General features: G+C 39.4%; 1 protein-coding gene across 1 annotated transcript; it reads right to left on the bottom strand.

The window, feature by feature from the left end:
* Window positions 1-1,726: 1,726 nt before the first annotated feature.
* txn2 (thioredoxin 2) lies at window positions 1,727-7,878 on the bottom strand. The gene is made up of 4 exons (XM_042505050.1): window positions 7,790-7,878; window positions 5,073-5,347; window positions 3,074-3,197; window positions 1,727-1,930 (listed from the first exon to the last, which is right to left on the bottom strand). Exons 2-4 carry the CDS (start codon window positions 5,345-5,347, stop codon window positions 1,814-1,816), a joined length of 516 nt encoding a protein of 171 aa, XP_042360984.1. The 5' UTR covers window positions 7,790-7,878; the 3' UTR covers window positions 1,727-1,813.
* Between the last annotated feature and the right edge of the window lie 7,153 nt (window positions 7,879-15,031).

The following is a 15,031-nucleotide window of genomic DNA, read 5'->3' as shown; positions in this document are numbered from 1 at the left end:
AGCGTGAGTAACACCTACAAGTTCAGACAGAGGGAAGAAGAGACGCAGGGCGTAAAACACTGACACATACAAAGTGTCTACAGCAGTGATACTGAACTTACAGCCCCAAATCTGACACCCAGTGGGGTACCAGGTGCCCCCCCAACTATTTTCTAATTCACAGTAAAGATAAAGTAATTCACACAGGGAATTGTTTTTGTACTTTAAGTATATATAAGAGTGCATAAAACAGCCTGTTTATCACAAAAAGTACCAGAGGAGGATCACCTGCACCCCCGACAGAAGACAAAGCTAAGCAACAAATGTCCTAAAAACCATGAAAGTGAAGTCCCAAAATCCTACAAACATCCTAAAACCCAGCAAATGTCCTAAAACCCTAGCAATGTCCTAAAATGCTACAAACATCCTAAAATTATAGAAACATCAAATAATCTGAAAAATGTCCTCAAATCTTAAAAAATGTCCTAAAAATCAAGAAACATCCTAAAATCCTAAAAAATATTTTAAAAAATCCTAGAAATATCCTAAAATACTAAAAAGGTCCTAAATGTCCTGAAATCCAAGAAATGTCCCAAATTCCTGGAAATGTCCCAAAAATCCTTGAAAACTCTCGAAATCTAAGAAATATCCTAAAATCCCAAAACGTCCTCAAATCTGAGAAATGTCCTAAAATCCTACAAACGTCCTCAAATCTGAGAAATGTCCAAAAATGCTAGAAATATCTTAAAATCCCAGAACCGCGTTGGGGCTGCTGCGACTGGCCCCTGGCCTGCTGTCATTTTGCAAAAAACAAAGCAAACTGTTTAAGGCCTTATATTAGTGAATGTGAATTAAAGACATTTTAAGACTTTTTAAAGACCTGCGGCTAACCTGGTACAATGAAACAGGGAATAACTGAGAGCCACTTTTGGTTCATTATTCTATTTCGGTCTTATACTCTGTGAAAAGCTCCAATAAAGCTCCATATTGAGAAATCTTTTACTCTGCAACCTCCCAGTAAAAAAAACAACCATCGGAGGGGAAAGTACGTGATATATTGTTTCAGTGTCGTCGGGGACATAAAACGATGACCCCTTTGTCATTTTTTTCCAACCGCGGACAAAAACACAATTCAAATACAGAACGTCTTCTGACTCCTTTATTACTTCGCTTGGTCATGTTTCTGGTACATAGAGTTCATCTGAGTAATAACCTAAATCAAACTCATATTTGTAATTCCCACTTGACTTGAGTTTCACAGTCTGGACACACACACGCACACACGCGCACACACACACACCTACCTTCCTCGCTCACATTATTAGGCATAATGGTGTAAAACGACCGTGTGGCTTCGCGATGTTAGAGAGACGCCACCACCTTGTGGACAAAAGCAGGAACTACAGTTAACACTGTCACAAACCTCATTCAGTATCGTCACGTTTTAAGTTGCTCTCCAGCGCTAAAACTAAGATGTTCATCCCTCATGTTACACAGTATAAATGCAGTACAGCAGCGTGTTTTTTTTTTCCCATTCTACAGACTTTTACAGCAAACGTACACAAACCGGCCCGGCTGCTCCTGCGACGAGACGTGCAGAGAAAAGAAACTGCTGCAAAATGGAGCATGAACTAAAGGGTTAAAGGAAGCACACACCCATCTCTGGACAGAAACAAAACGGGAGGAGACAGAAGCGAAGCCGAAGCAGCGAGTCGAGGGATGGGTGTGAGCGTCTTGAGTGTTTCTTTGTTGCTAAACTGGCTCAAGTGGCGGCCAGAGACCGTACAAAAACAGCACCGTGACGGCGGCGAGTGTCAGGGCGGGGACGGCTGGTTCACTGTCCAATGATCTTGCTGACAAATGAGTCCAGCTCATCATCATCTTTGATCCCCACGAAATGGTCGACGACGTCACCTCCCCGGATGGCGATTACTGTGGGAACGGCAGACACCTGGAAACAGACCAAGTTGAGAATTATGCGTAATAAGGCGTTTACATGGCAACACTTCTCGCATGATGTTTATTGCGATTTGGCCTTTCGTTCACACAACAGCTGCGTTTTGGGGTTTCGCTCTTACAATGAACGCAATTTTTTTTTAAACACGAAGGAAAGACTTTCAGTTTGTAGTCGGGCCGTTCTCGTCTGAATGTGTCCTTAATTGTGGCGTATGATTTCGTGCGTAACTGCTAAAAATGTGTTTTGTGAGGTCACTGTGACCTTTGACCACCAAAACCTAATCATTTTATCGTTTATTCCAAGTGGAAGTTTTTGCCAAATTTGAGGAAATTTCTTACAGGTGGCCAAGAAATAGTGCTCATGACAATGGGACGTGTGCGAATGGACAACCCGAAAAAAGCCAGGTATGAAAATCCGATGTATCCCCTGAAGTAATCCAAAGTACCCGTGGGGGTACCAGTACTCCCATATGAGAAACACTATCATTTCAGAAGCACAACGAAATTTAACAGACTAAATTATACCACAGACGGTTGTACTTCATAACTATCATTTTTTTTGTAACTTTCCGAACTCTAAAGCGTCACAAAGCTGCAGTCGGAGGCACAACAGGCTCTGTGGCGCACGGTGTCTCTCTCACCTGACGCACGGTCTTTCTCCACCTGACAGTGAAGCTCAGGTGTCGGCACAGTGTCTGTCGCCATGCCGACACCTGTTTTCATGCAAAGGAGCAAAATGTCACAAGCGACTCCAACTGTTGCACCTTCCAAACTTTGACGTTATAAACGACGTGTTAATGCACGTTAATGGAGGTTTGCACAGCTGCATGTCAATGGGAGTATTAGTTAATATTAATTTTCATTTCCTGTGTAAACAACTTAGCATGAGCATTGTCATTTTCGGCGTAAGGCCAAAAACTAGAATTTTGTGCACGTAAACTTAGTCATCAAGTTATGAGACAAGAAAAATAACAGTTTGACTTAACACTGAACACATTACCTACTTAGCAAATTATGTCAATTTAGCAGAGCTGCATCAAAATTAAATTCACATAATGATTATTGTGTACAAACTACACAGTTTAGACTGCAAATTTCACAAAATGTCTGCGTGCCATAAAAATACTGAGAGTCTCACCCCGTATTCGATGGCCAGGTCTGTGTGATCGTCTATGTCAACTTTCGCCATGGCAACACGGCCTTTCTGTTTCGCAACGGCCTTCTCCAACCTCGGCCCGAGGACCTTACAGGGACCACACCAACTAAAAACACACAAACACACCCACAGTCAGTGTTCACGCCTTAAAAAAACACACAAATATTGAGTAAGCAACCAGTGCAAGCAGTATGACCACAAGCCTCTTAATAATTAATAACATAAAAAATAATATTAATAATAAACTTAATCATTTTAACGCATAAAGCAAACCAGGTCAAATGCATGGCACAATTCATTTAAAGTTAAAGCTAAATATAATAATAATAATCGATTAATAAATAATAAAAACTTGAATAGTTATATGTTCTTGTATTGGACTTTTTAAACTTAGAGCTTTCTTTTTTCTTTTTTTTTTTAAACTTCCTTTATTGTGAGACGCAGTGACAACAAAACAAATGCAGCGACATATTAAAAATAAATAAATAAAAAAAATATATAATAAAAAAAATCCCAAAAAAACTCTACCTAGATTCAGATGAGATATTTTGCAGTTTACATGCGACATCGAGATAAATGAGATAATCAAAAAACTAAGACGACGATGAAGACCTTTCTATAGGACAGAGTTAAAACAGCGGCTTTCCTCCGGAAACTGTAACCTCACTTCAGAGTCTTCAGAGTGAAATCCCCCCGCTCAGTTGTCTACATGCATGTTTATTTTTAACAGCAACACACACACACACACATGCACACGCACATACGCAAACACACACACACGCACACACACACACACACAGAGTATGTGTCATTTAAAGACACAGGACTGCTGTAAAACGAGGTCGTTTCCAAGGTCAGCGTCTAAATCCCCCAAAATCAGTGCTGCTGGTTTTCTATTATAGCAGGTAGTTTTTAACTTCATGATACTAAATTTATGTAAAAAAAAAACCAAACAGCTCCGCTAGATTACTGGTATTAAAACTTTCCAAGTATTTAATAAAAACCATGATAGTAAATGAAAGCTTAACTCTATCTGAAATAACGATTTTAAACCTCACATTTTAATATAAACGGTAAAATCAGTATTTTAAAACCTGGACCCTGTTTTCCCGAGTTTTTGTGTCTAACACACAAACAACACTTGTAGGATTTTAGGATGTTTCTTGGACATATGTGGGATTCTGGGACGTTTCTCAGATTTTAGGACGTTTCCTGAATTTCTGAGATTTAAGGACATTTCTAAGATTTCAGGACAAATCGAGGATTTAAAACTGTTCTGAGATTTAAGGACATTTCTGGGATTTTGGGACATTTCTTGGATTTAAGGATTTTTACAAGTATTTTAGGACATTTATTTTAGGGCATTTTTAGGATCTTAGAACATTTGTAGGATTTTAGAAAATTTCTATGATTTCAGAAACTTTCTAGGTTTTTGGGATATTTCAAGAATTTTAGGATATTCCTGGGATTTTAGGACATTTCTGGGATTTTGGGACATTTCTAGTTTTAAGGGTTATTTCAAGATTTTTAGGACGTTTCTGAGATTTTAGGACGTTTCCAGTATTAAAGCACATTTCTGAGATTTATGGACATTTACGGGATTTTAATGTTTCCAGAATTTTAGGACATTTTAAGGATTTTAGGACATGTCTAGGACTTTATGACATTAGGTGCTTCGCTCGGACCTCTGTCTGGGGTGTTGGAGATCCTCCACTGGCACTTTTTGATTAACAAGCTCTAAATTTATGTTGTTTTTATGCACTTTTGCACCTTCTATAAACTAAAATACAAAAAACAATTCCCAGCGAATCACTTTATTTTGATTGTGAATAATTAAATAACTGTGGGGTTACGCGGCATCCTATCAGAGGCCAGATTTGGCCCGCGGGCCGTAAGTTGAGCATCACTGGTCCAAACCTTCATGTAGCCGACCTGTCGGTTCAGACAGTCACCTGCAAACATCTCCCCCTGCAGTACTCACTTTGCGTGGAAGTCAACCAGCACGGGCAGCTGGCTGTTGATGACCCTGTCTGTGAAGTCATCGTGGTCCTGAACGTTGAAGGAGACGCCGCGGCGGGAGACGTGAGGGAGGGAGCGAGGCAGGGTGCGCGAGGGAGAGAGGAGGGAGACCCTGGTTTTGGCGGACTGCAGGGAGGCGGAAAAAGAAGACAAGGAGGCGGCAGTGGATGCTGGGAGGCAGCGGATATCTTTGACAGAGGACGTCCAGATTCTACGTACTAGCAGCCTGTGAGCCATCTGTGTGAAAAACATCAGATAAAACAACAGAAGAAGAAAGTGGATTAACAGAGTTTTATTTGAACCACAAGAGTGCATGTGAGGCCAGCATGTTTATAGCTGGTCTATGTAAACAGGGCGTGCCAAGGAAGGGTGTGTTTCCCTGAGGCACAAACAAGATTTAACGAGATTCAAACCTGATTATAACGTCACGGAGGCCATCAGTATGTACGTTCAGAACGCACAAACATATCGATCAAAAACCGCCACTGGCTGAATCTGAGTTAATCCTTTGAAACGTCTTTCAAAAACACGAGGAGAAGGCAATTAACAAGACATGGCCTTTAATTAGTAAAAAAAAAAAAAAAAAAAAAAAAAAGTTTTTAAAAAATTACCTGAAATTAAGCCATAAAAAGGAGAGAAAAATAAAACAAATAAACAAATAAACAAAAAATAAATAACATAGTGCTGAAAAAATAACAAAATACACATGCATTAATTGTACATATTTAATTCATTTTTTCTGTAACATAATTTTAAATATAAATTATAATAATTCTAGCTGTTTTTCTGGGCATTTTCCCCATATATTTTTTGATAATTTCCTAATAATGCTCCTCTCTCACCAATTGTGGACATTTTTTGCAAAGTTGGTCATTGCCTTTTTTCCCCAGTGTTATTCAAAAAAATTAAACCAATTTGCTCAGGTTTCAAATAGCTTGTGAAAGGCGTCTGAACACAGCACAAGAAAACTGATGTCGATACAGATCTTGAAGTTGCAAGCAGTTGCAATCGGTCGAAATTAGTTAAAAAAATATCATCATATCGACAAAAAAATCATCCATTATTCTGCATCCCTGCTGGGTTTGCAAAGACTCAAAAACATCTCGACCTTTTAAGGAAACCCAGAAGTTTTAAAAGTCTGCAGCTCTAAAGTGATAAAGTTTCACAAGATCTTTACTCAGAGTATATTGGTTTGTTACGTTGAGTGTTGGGGTGGAGCTCTGCCTGAACAGAGCAAGAACAAACTGGTTGTTAAACTGGGAGGCACATGACTGGGGGACCAATATGCAGTATAACTCACATGAAAAACCAGCGCATAATCAGTCTAATTCATAAAATTATCCGCTGCTCCCTCCGTGGTCTGAATACGCACATCACTGTTAACACGCAGCTTTCAGCTTTCTAATAAAGGTCTTTAAACGGCACCTCTTGGACTAAATGTCCTTTGTCAAAATCCCAAAAGTACAGTTTCAAGTTATTTTTTTTAAAAATATGAATATTTTTATGTTATGTGTTGTTGCTGGCTGACAGGTTTGGAGGGCATGTCCAACATCACCAAAAAATCACACCATCTATCACAGCCAAAAACAGTAAAAAACAGAAATTATGATAATATTTCAAACTTCAAACGATCCTTTTACACTTCATGTGTTATTATTTACGTTTGGGATACAGAATTCAATGACTTTTCCAAACCTTTTCCAGGGTTTTCATGACTGTAGGAACCCTGTCAAAATTATTTTTGATGACTGGTTGCTAATATTTAACCCTGAGCAAAGTGGCTTGATTTCTTTCAAAAACATGGGAGGAAGGAAATAAGCATCTTCACAAGAAATGACCAAATATTAGCAAAAAAATAGTAAAAAGGTACAAAAAAGTACAAGAAAAAAATCACCAAAAAAAAGACATTTTCTAAGTTTCTACAAAATTTTAAAATTATATGTTCAATTTTTTTTATAATTTACTATCTAAAATTCACTTGTACCATAATTGTGTGCAGGTTTCAAAGGGTTAAATAGCTTGTTGAATATATATATATATATATATATATATACACAAAAAATAAAATAACCTGAAAGTGTCAAAAAATTTTGGAATATATAACTTCTGATAATTTTCTAATATTTCTGGCTCTCTGACTTTTTTTAATATTAATTTTTCAGTTTCATTTTCTCCTCCGTGTTTACCAGAGTTGCACCTTTTTGCTCAGGTGTTTTAAAGGTTTAAATAATCACGAAAAGCAATGAAGCACCCATCAACAATGATTAAAAAACTAAAATATAAAGCTCATTTTGGACATTTTTCCTGCCTTCACCCCACGTTTCTGCTCTGATCAGAGTCTGTGACCGCAGCCGCGTTTCTCTGCTCTTCTCAAACAAACACAAAAACACAATTTCATCATTTTTTTCCTAATTTTCGGTTAAAGAGCTCCGGCTCGGTGTGTTTGCTGCGTATCCGCAGTTTTTGCTCCATTAACCTCCGTTACGTGACTTTGCCCTCTTCGTCCTCCTCTCCTCCTCCTCCTCCTCTCTCCTCCTCCTCCTCCTCCTCCCCTCTTCCTCCTCCTCCTATCACACACACAAACACTCCACGCGGACACGTTTCTCCTCTCGCGCCCCCCGAATGTCACAAACAGCTGATTCACACCTGAATTAAAAGCGGGGGATTTTCCGTGTTTACCTTCGTGCTGCTGCTCGCGCTGTTAGCGGTGATCTCGGCCTTGACGGACCAGTTAACTACTTCCGGTTTCAGAGGCGCAGAGAAGAGCCGCTTTTTTTGGGGTCGCTGCAGGCTGCAGGTCCGCGGGTGGCGCCACCAGCTGGTCAACGGGAGGAAACACAGGAAAGTCCGGTTAAAAAAGCACATACAGAGAGGAAATTTATCCTTTAAATAAGTCAAAAACATGAATATACATTATAGACCATAGAGTGTGTTGATAAAAAGCATTGATTTATTTTTTAAAATATCCTTTATAATGAAGAAAAGAGAGCTGACTGGTTTGCTCTGTGGATCACAAAACAGTATCTGGTGCTCATGAAAGACGGGAAACAGCAGGATACGGCGAGAAGGAAATCCATGTTAGTGTGAAAAACAAGGAGGATTTAGATTAAAAAGCCTTTATTATAGTGGCTGAATCGTTAAAAAAGGCCAAACACCGGCCTTCGTTAGAAGCCCTGACTAAGGCCGGTGTTTGGTCAAAACATGTTGGCTTTTTTAACGATTTAGCCACCATAATAAAGGGTTTTTTAATCTAAATCCTCCTTAAATCCTCAAGATACAAAAATGGAGTGCCTGGATTTCCTTCTCAACATATCCAATATAGTTGTTTATTATAAGGATCTCCATTCATCATTATCATCACTATTTATTTTCACATGTGAAAGAAAATAAAATAATGGTACAGAAAGAAATGCAATACAATATAAGAAACATGTAAGAAACCCTGAGTAAGCTACCTAAAAGCCTCTGGGAGGGGGCCCTGACGCCTAAACAAACTTCCTGGGGTCCACAACAACATGAATGTTGCATTAGAACAAAAACAAACCATAATAATGATAATAATGATAATCAATAAATAATAAAAAATAATTCAAAAACATCAGTAGCATCATCGGTCTAAAATAGGAAAAAGACAACAACCACAGGCAATCATAAACCAAAAACATACACGTAAATGTACTCGTAAATAAGATCTAAATGTCTTTTTAAATCCTACTTTTCCTTTGACTGGACTAATATTATGTGGGAGACTGTTCCATGATGCAACAGGCCTATAACACACAAGGGCTGTTTTTTTCAGGTAATTTTATTTTGGACAGGGCAGAGTCATCTGCCCCCTATTGCATAATAAAAAAAGTGCAAAAGTCAATGTAATATATATTTAATTTAATTTAATAATAACTTTAGAAAAGGCAGAAACTCAGGGAACAATCAAAAATGAACAAAACATGTCAAAAAGAGAAAGGTCTACAAAAGTGAAACACAAAGGAAAGAACAAGATGTGTATACAAAAGGTCAACAAGAATAAAGCAAATAAAAGGAATACAAGTGATAAAACAGACAGATCTTGAAAGACAGTTAAAGAGAAAAATAAATAAAGTTTTAGAAAATATAAGAATAAAAGACTATAAAATAATATAAGAAATAATACAAGAAGACAACATCACATCAGTGGGGATAAAAGATAAGATAAAACACAAGGATAAGAGACAGATGAACAAGTAAATAAATTAAAAACTATATATATATATAATATAATATATATATATATATATTTATTTATAATACTAACATGAGGGTAAAATTATAAAAAAAATCAAATAGAAGGTAGAATATCTAAATAACTCCAAAAATGGCAGGTTAATATATAAAGAAAAGACAAAAAAATGTGAAAAGGTTAACTTAATTATGTGTGGATCATTTTTTTATATAAATATTGCCCCCTGCTGTCCGCTCACGATTAATTCATAATTTATTTGGAGCTGGGATAGTCGATGGACTGCTGCTTTCATGTCTAAGAGGGCAACAGGATGAAAGAGAGAGAAGGCGGGTGGGTTGTTTGTAACAGAGACGAGTGTCATCAGTGAAGTCAGACTCAAAAAGACTGAGTGGACAGAGGGACACAGATGGACCATCAGACGGGGAAAAAACTGCATGAAAGAGGATCACGAAAGCATAAAGTCAGTGTTTTAAACCAAGGCGGGAAAGGAGAAGCCTTATTTGAGTGGTTTGTCATGACAACCACGAGCATGTATCCTCCCGTGAGGATGAAGAAATCTGCAGTGTTTGGCTGATAAATCATTTTTCTTTTGCCACATTTTGTCGCTGCGAGACTCAACTTTGGAGGCTGTGAAGACGGTTGTTTTTATAGATCCATCCTGAGTCTTTGTGATTCACTTTGGACTTCTGTGCGCAGGAAGTACTTGAACTCTTTTGCATGAAAACATGGAGAGGAAAGTTTCGAGTCCCTCTTCAGCGCTTCCACCTCCTCCGCTGTTTCGCAGCATCGGGCCTCCCGGCCTCTCCGCCGGTCTGCCTCCACACAGACGACTCCGCTCTTTATTTTGCAGATCCAGAGCCGTGCTGCCCTGCAGATACACATCAAACTGAAGCTCCGGGTACGCACACCTTTATTCAGACGGGAAACTGTGCACGTATGTGTCCGTTGGGGTGCAATGATGCGCTCTCAGAGGATGTTCAGTCCAGATCAGTGGTGAGCGCCTTTCAGCCTGATGTGGACTCAAATCTGCACAGAGCAGACGGGTTCAGATCTGGGTGCTTTGCCACAGCGTGGTCTTCAGTGCAGCAGGACAGACAGCTGTTTTCTCACCTCTGTCCACCCGCAGGAGAGACAACAGCAGAGACAGAGGTGGGCGAAGCAGATGGGTGACTCCACTCCAGACATCAGAGCGTCCTGCGATCAAAGAAAAGCGGCGACAAAAGCGGAGAAAGAGGAGCCTGAAGGTGGACTGTGCAGGGAAATATGTGGGGCCATCGCGGGGCCGAGAAAGAGGAGGACGCCCGGCTCTGCGAGTGGTTGGAAAGTCTCGGCCTTGCAGAGAGAAATGACGCCACGAAGCAGCAGCGTCTCTCTCTTTGTGTCCATGTGCAGGGAGCAAGAGACGAGCCACAGGAGAGACAGACGCCCCCATTTCCTGCCTCCCCTCTATCAGTCCGACTCCCTCCTACATGTGCCCCTCCTGCTCCCTGAAAACTCCCCACCGCCGTCACCCTGCACTTACACGAACCCGTCCATCCGTCCTCTTCCTGTGCCGCTGCTGCAGCCGCTCACGCTGAGGAGGAAGTGAGATCGAAAAAGGCCAAAAAGGGAGCTCGCCGACTTCCTCTGGTTGTGGAGATTGATTGTTTGATGTCTTTATTTTCGGTAAAATCCAATAAAAACAGTCGTTAAAAAAACTTATCAGCTGTGTTCATGCATACGGCATACATTTTGGCAAGATCGTGTAATTTTTTTAATCTGTGAATTTCCAGCTCATCTCCTACAATAAATCTAAAATACACCGTGGAAACTAGGTTGTTACATTCAGACTGTTAAGTGCAAAAAAATGCACCATTGAAACCCATTCAAACAACCATCAAAGCCTAAAAAAACGTGCATTGTATTATTTCTGGTCATTCTGGGCTTTTGCTTTGGAGTTTGTCATTTTCCACCTGATGATGTCTTGTTTTTATTCTTTTTTTTTTTTTTTTTTACCATATTTGGCATATGGAGAAAATGCATGTTATTTCCACTCGGTGTACCGTCACAATCAATGTTACTGTAAACCATTGACATACCCCAGGCTGTGATCATATATACTTTGCATGTAGTATATTGAGAATCACTTTTTTTCATCTAAAAACATATAGTGGCATCATGACAAAAACTTAGCATTTAAAGGGTTAAAATTCTGAAAATTTATGAATATTTGATATTTATGATTTTGACTGATGTTGGTAGTGATACAAGTGCGTGAAATATTGAAGCGGGCCTTAAGGGTTAAACATTTGGAGAAGGACTCTAAAGGTTGAAACCTCTAAATTGTGCCACTGGTGGTACGAATGCAAAAACTGTATTAATTATTTTATTAAGATCAGGTTCAGCGGGGTTCATTAGAAAGCCGAGGTTGGGTAATGTGTTCGTGGTCGTCCTTCGTCTGCACCGAATATAATTACAAGTCCCACTTGTTAAGTAATTACGGCGCTGAGAGACACGTTTATTTCTGGCTCTTGCTGTTTGTTTTACCCTGTTTTTCTGTGTCATGTCCTCTTTTCTCCAGCAGAGGACGCCGTGCAGCGCGCAGACAGGGGCGGCGGGGGGGGGGATGTTTATTAGACTGTGGCCGTTGGGGCCCGAACAGAGCCGGGCTCTGTGTCCCTGCTGAGGTGGGATCTGTGTGTCAGGACCAGAACACACCGGCCTCAGTCCTTCTTACCGCTCGCCTCGCGTCCCCCTCCTGCACATGTTTACCCTCCAGCTCAGCCCAAACTGTTTGTGAGTGAGGCTCTTTTTTCAGGCCAGCTCGCCCCCCCAGCCCTCTTTCCGCCAAATAAACATTGCACCGGAAATTGCAGGGATATCTGGGATTTTTGAGGGGTCCCGGTGGAAAGGAGGAGCGGGCCAGAACAAGGGTGCTCTCTGTGACACCTCGGAGGTGAGGGGAGGGCGAAGACGCAGAGGGAGGGAGGGGGGGGGTGTGTCCAGAGGGGAGGGCGTGACCTTGCATTGGTGGTTGGTGGGGTGTGCAGCGGCGGCACTGACGAACAGGTACAGGTGACCCAGTTTCCTTTGACCCCGTCAGGAGAGCCGGTGCGTGCTAAGGCTGACCTCGCTCCTCACGGGAGGCGCCGACCCGGGCCAAAGGTCAAGAGGAAGTGATACCCTGTGACGCAGAGCAAACACGTCTCCTGACAGATAACGACTCTGGGATCGTCGTAACTGCTGCACCTGATCTCTCACCACTTGTGTGGCTGTTTATTCCCATCCTGCACTGCTGCACCAGCCTGCAGTTTGGGAATACAACAGCCTTTCACGAGGCTGAGGTTTCATAACTGACAAAGCACGCGTGACGCACGCAGCGACGTCATCAGGCCCGAGCGTCCGAGGCTTCAGCCCTGAAAGTTTTAAAAATAGCTCCGGATCTATACGATGCTGTTTCAAAAATAAGAGGCCTAAGGGACTGTTCTGTATCAGAGGAGAGGGGTCACTGGTTTTTATTTTTGACCCTCCCCAAAGCTACAGATGTTTTTCCTTGAGCCTCGCTGAATGAGTCGAGGAAAAAATGCATGAAGTGTTTGTCAAGGACCATCAGTAATTTTTCATGTTACAGTTTCTGACTTTGATAAATAGCGTAATTTTTTTTTACAGTTTTTAATTTTGGCCAGCCCATAAATTTGGAAGGCATGTTTTCTTTAAAAAATCACCCCCAAAAATAAATTCTAATAAGAATTTAAAAATTTCAATAATTAAAATAACTACCAAAAATTCTCTAAGAAAAAAAAATCACCAAAACTTTTTAAAGATTTTTTTTAAAATTCACCTAAAAAAATCAGAGAAAAAACAGAAAATGCTGAAATAAAACAAATCACCAAAAGTTTCAAGGAAAAAAAAAAAAAATGCAATTAAGAAAAATTAATTTAAAAAAAAATGTAAAGACAAAAAATGCCTAAAATTTTTAAAGATAAGAAAATTGCCAAACATCCCCAAACATTTTTTTATTGCTAAAATGTTTTAAAAAACAGAAAAAAAAAAATAAAAGAAAACTAAAATGGCAAAAAATAAAAATAATATTTAAAAAAAACATGCCTGGAAGGCTGTAGGTGGTAAAATAAATACAAACTATTTAAAGTTGTATCCCCCTCCTACATAACTCCCTCCCAGTGCTTAAAGAGTTATTTAAAACATCCCCCCACCCCCTTTTTGCGTCACTGTTTCTATTATGACTTAAAACCCTGGACTTAATAATCTGTTCATACTTACACTTGAATAAATCTTAGTTATATTCTGCCACTTTAAACAAAAGTACAAATTTTCCAACACAATATATTTTAATGATAATTGTTGTAAAGTTTTCTGTTTCTACTCAGCACTACTTGCTAAAAACATAGTAATTTTTCAACATCAAAAATCATAAGTAAAGTTTTCTTTCTTTCTTTCTTAAGTTGTTCAGGGTAAATAATGTGCATAAAAAAGCATAAAAACAGAGCTTGTTAATCAAAAAGGAGGATCCTCCCTACAGACGTGCAGGCTAAGCTCCCGTGTCCTAAAATCCAAGAAACGCCCCCTGATGGCGGGATGTGTCCCAGCTCCCTTTAACCCCCGGCGTCTTTATTTGATAATAACAGCCTGGTGGAGAAACACACAGAACATGTCGAGCAGATTGCGCCAAGAACGTGATTAAAGTTGATGACCTTGTATTTATTTCAATTAGTGTGAAACTGAATCCACGGCGACGCTCGTGTCCCCTCCACATGTCCTTTTTTTAAATGTTGCGACTCCTCTACGCTCACCACTGCTCTGTAATTGGGAAATCCTGAGATGTCTACTCCGTATATATACCATGTCTTGATTATAGTCAATTAAGCCAAATGCAATATATGTCCATATAAATATAAATACATGGGAAAACAGCGAATATAGAAGTTGAAATGAATGCCTTTCTCACTGAAGATTTCAGGCCTTGAATATCTTAAAACACAGATATTTACATTAAAGGGATACGGACAGGGACAGACAGCATATTACAGTCTGGAGAGGAGTGGGCAGGAGTCCGACATCGAAGATAAGCAGTTTACCTCTGTGGACGAGGACAGCAGCTCAGCGTCATTTAACCCTTTGAAACCTCAGCAAGTTGTCTTGATTTCTTTTCAAAAACAGAAGGCGACTTCAGAACTGGCCAAAAATAAACAAGAAATTACTTAAAATTAAAACAAAAACAACAATTACAAGAATCTGACCTTAAGAAAATGTCATATATCTATTTATCTATATCTATATGTATGTATATATAAACACACATGCATATAGATAGATATAAGTTGCAGCAGCAGCCCATACACATTTCTAGGATTTTAAGGTATTTTCAAGGGGCATTTCTCTGTTTTTAAGACGTTTTTTGGTTTTAGCACATTTCTCAAGGATTTAGGCATTTATTTATTTAATTTAATTTAATTAATTAATTTATCTAATTTTAGGACATTTCTAAGATTTTAGGACATTTCTCACCTTTTTGGACATTTCGAAGATTTTTGGACATTTCAAGGATTTTCAGACAATTCCAAAATTTAAGGACATTCCGAGGATTTTAGGACATTTAAACGATTTTAGAACATTTCTCACCTTTTTGGACATTTCTCAGATTTTAGGACATTTCTCAGATTTTAGGATTTTATTTATTTATTAATTTTGTTTAGAATTTTTCG

This window comes from Plectropomus leopardus, chromosome 17 (genome assembly GCF_008729295.1).
Source record: "Plectropomus leopardus isolate mb chromosome 17, YSFRI_Pleo_2.0, whole genome shotgun sequence".
In the NCBI taxonomy this organism is placed as follows: Eukaryota; Metazoa; Chordata; class Actinopteri; order Perciformes; family Serranidae; genus Plectropomus; species Plectropomus leopardus.
The sequence above is the reverse complement of the archived record's forward strand: the minus strand, read 5'-3'. Positions and strand labels throughout refer to the sequence as shown.

Excerpts from the sequence above, each read along its gene's own strand:
- txn2 (XM_042505050.1), bottom strand. The coding sequence starts at position 5,347 with ATGGCTCACAGGCTGCTAGTACGTAGAATCTGGACGTCCTCTGTCAAA. Across the intron at positions 3,198-5,072 it reads CTGGTTGACTTCCACGCAAA|TTGGTGTGGTCCCTGTAAGG; the intron begins GTGAGTACTGCA and ends GTGTGTTTTTAG. Across the intron at positions 1,931-3,073 it reads ACCTGGCCATCGAATACGGG|GTGTCTGCCGTTCCCACAGT; the intron begins GTGAGACTCTCA and ends GTCTGTTTCCAG.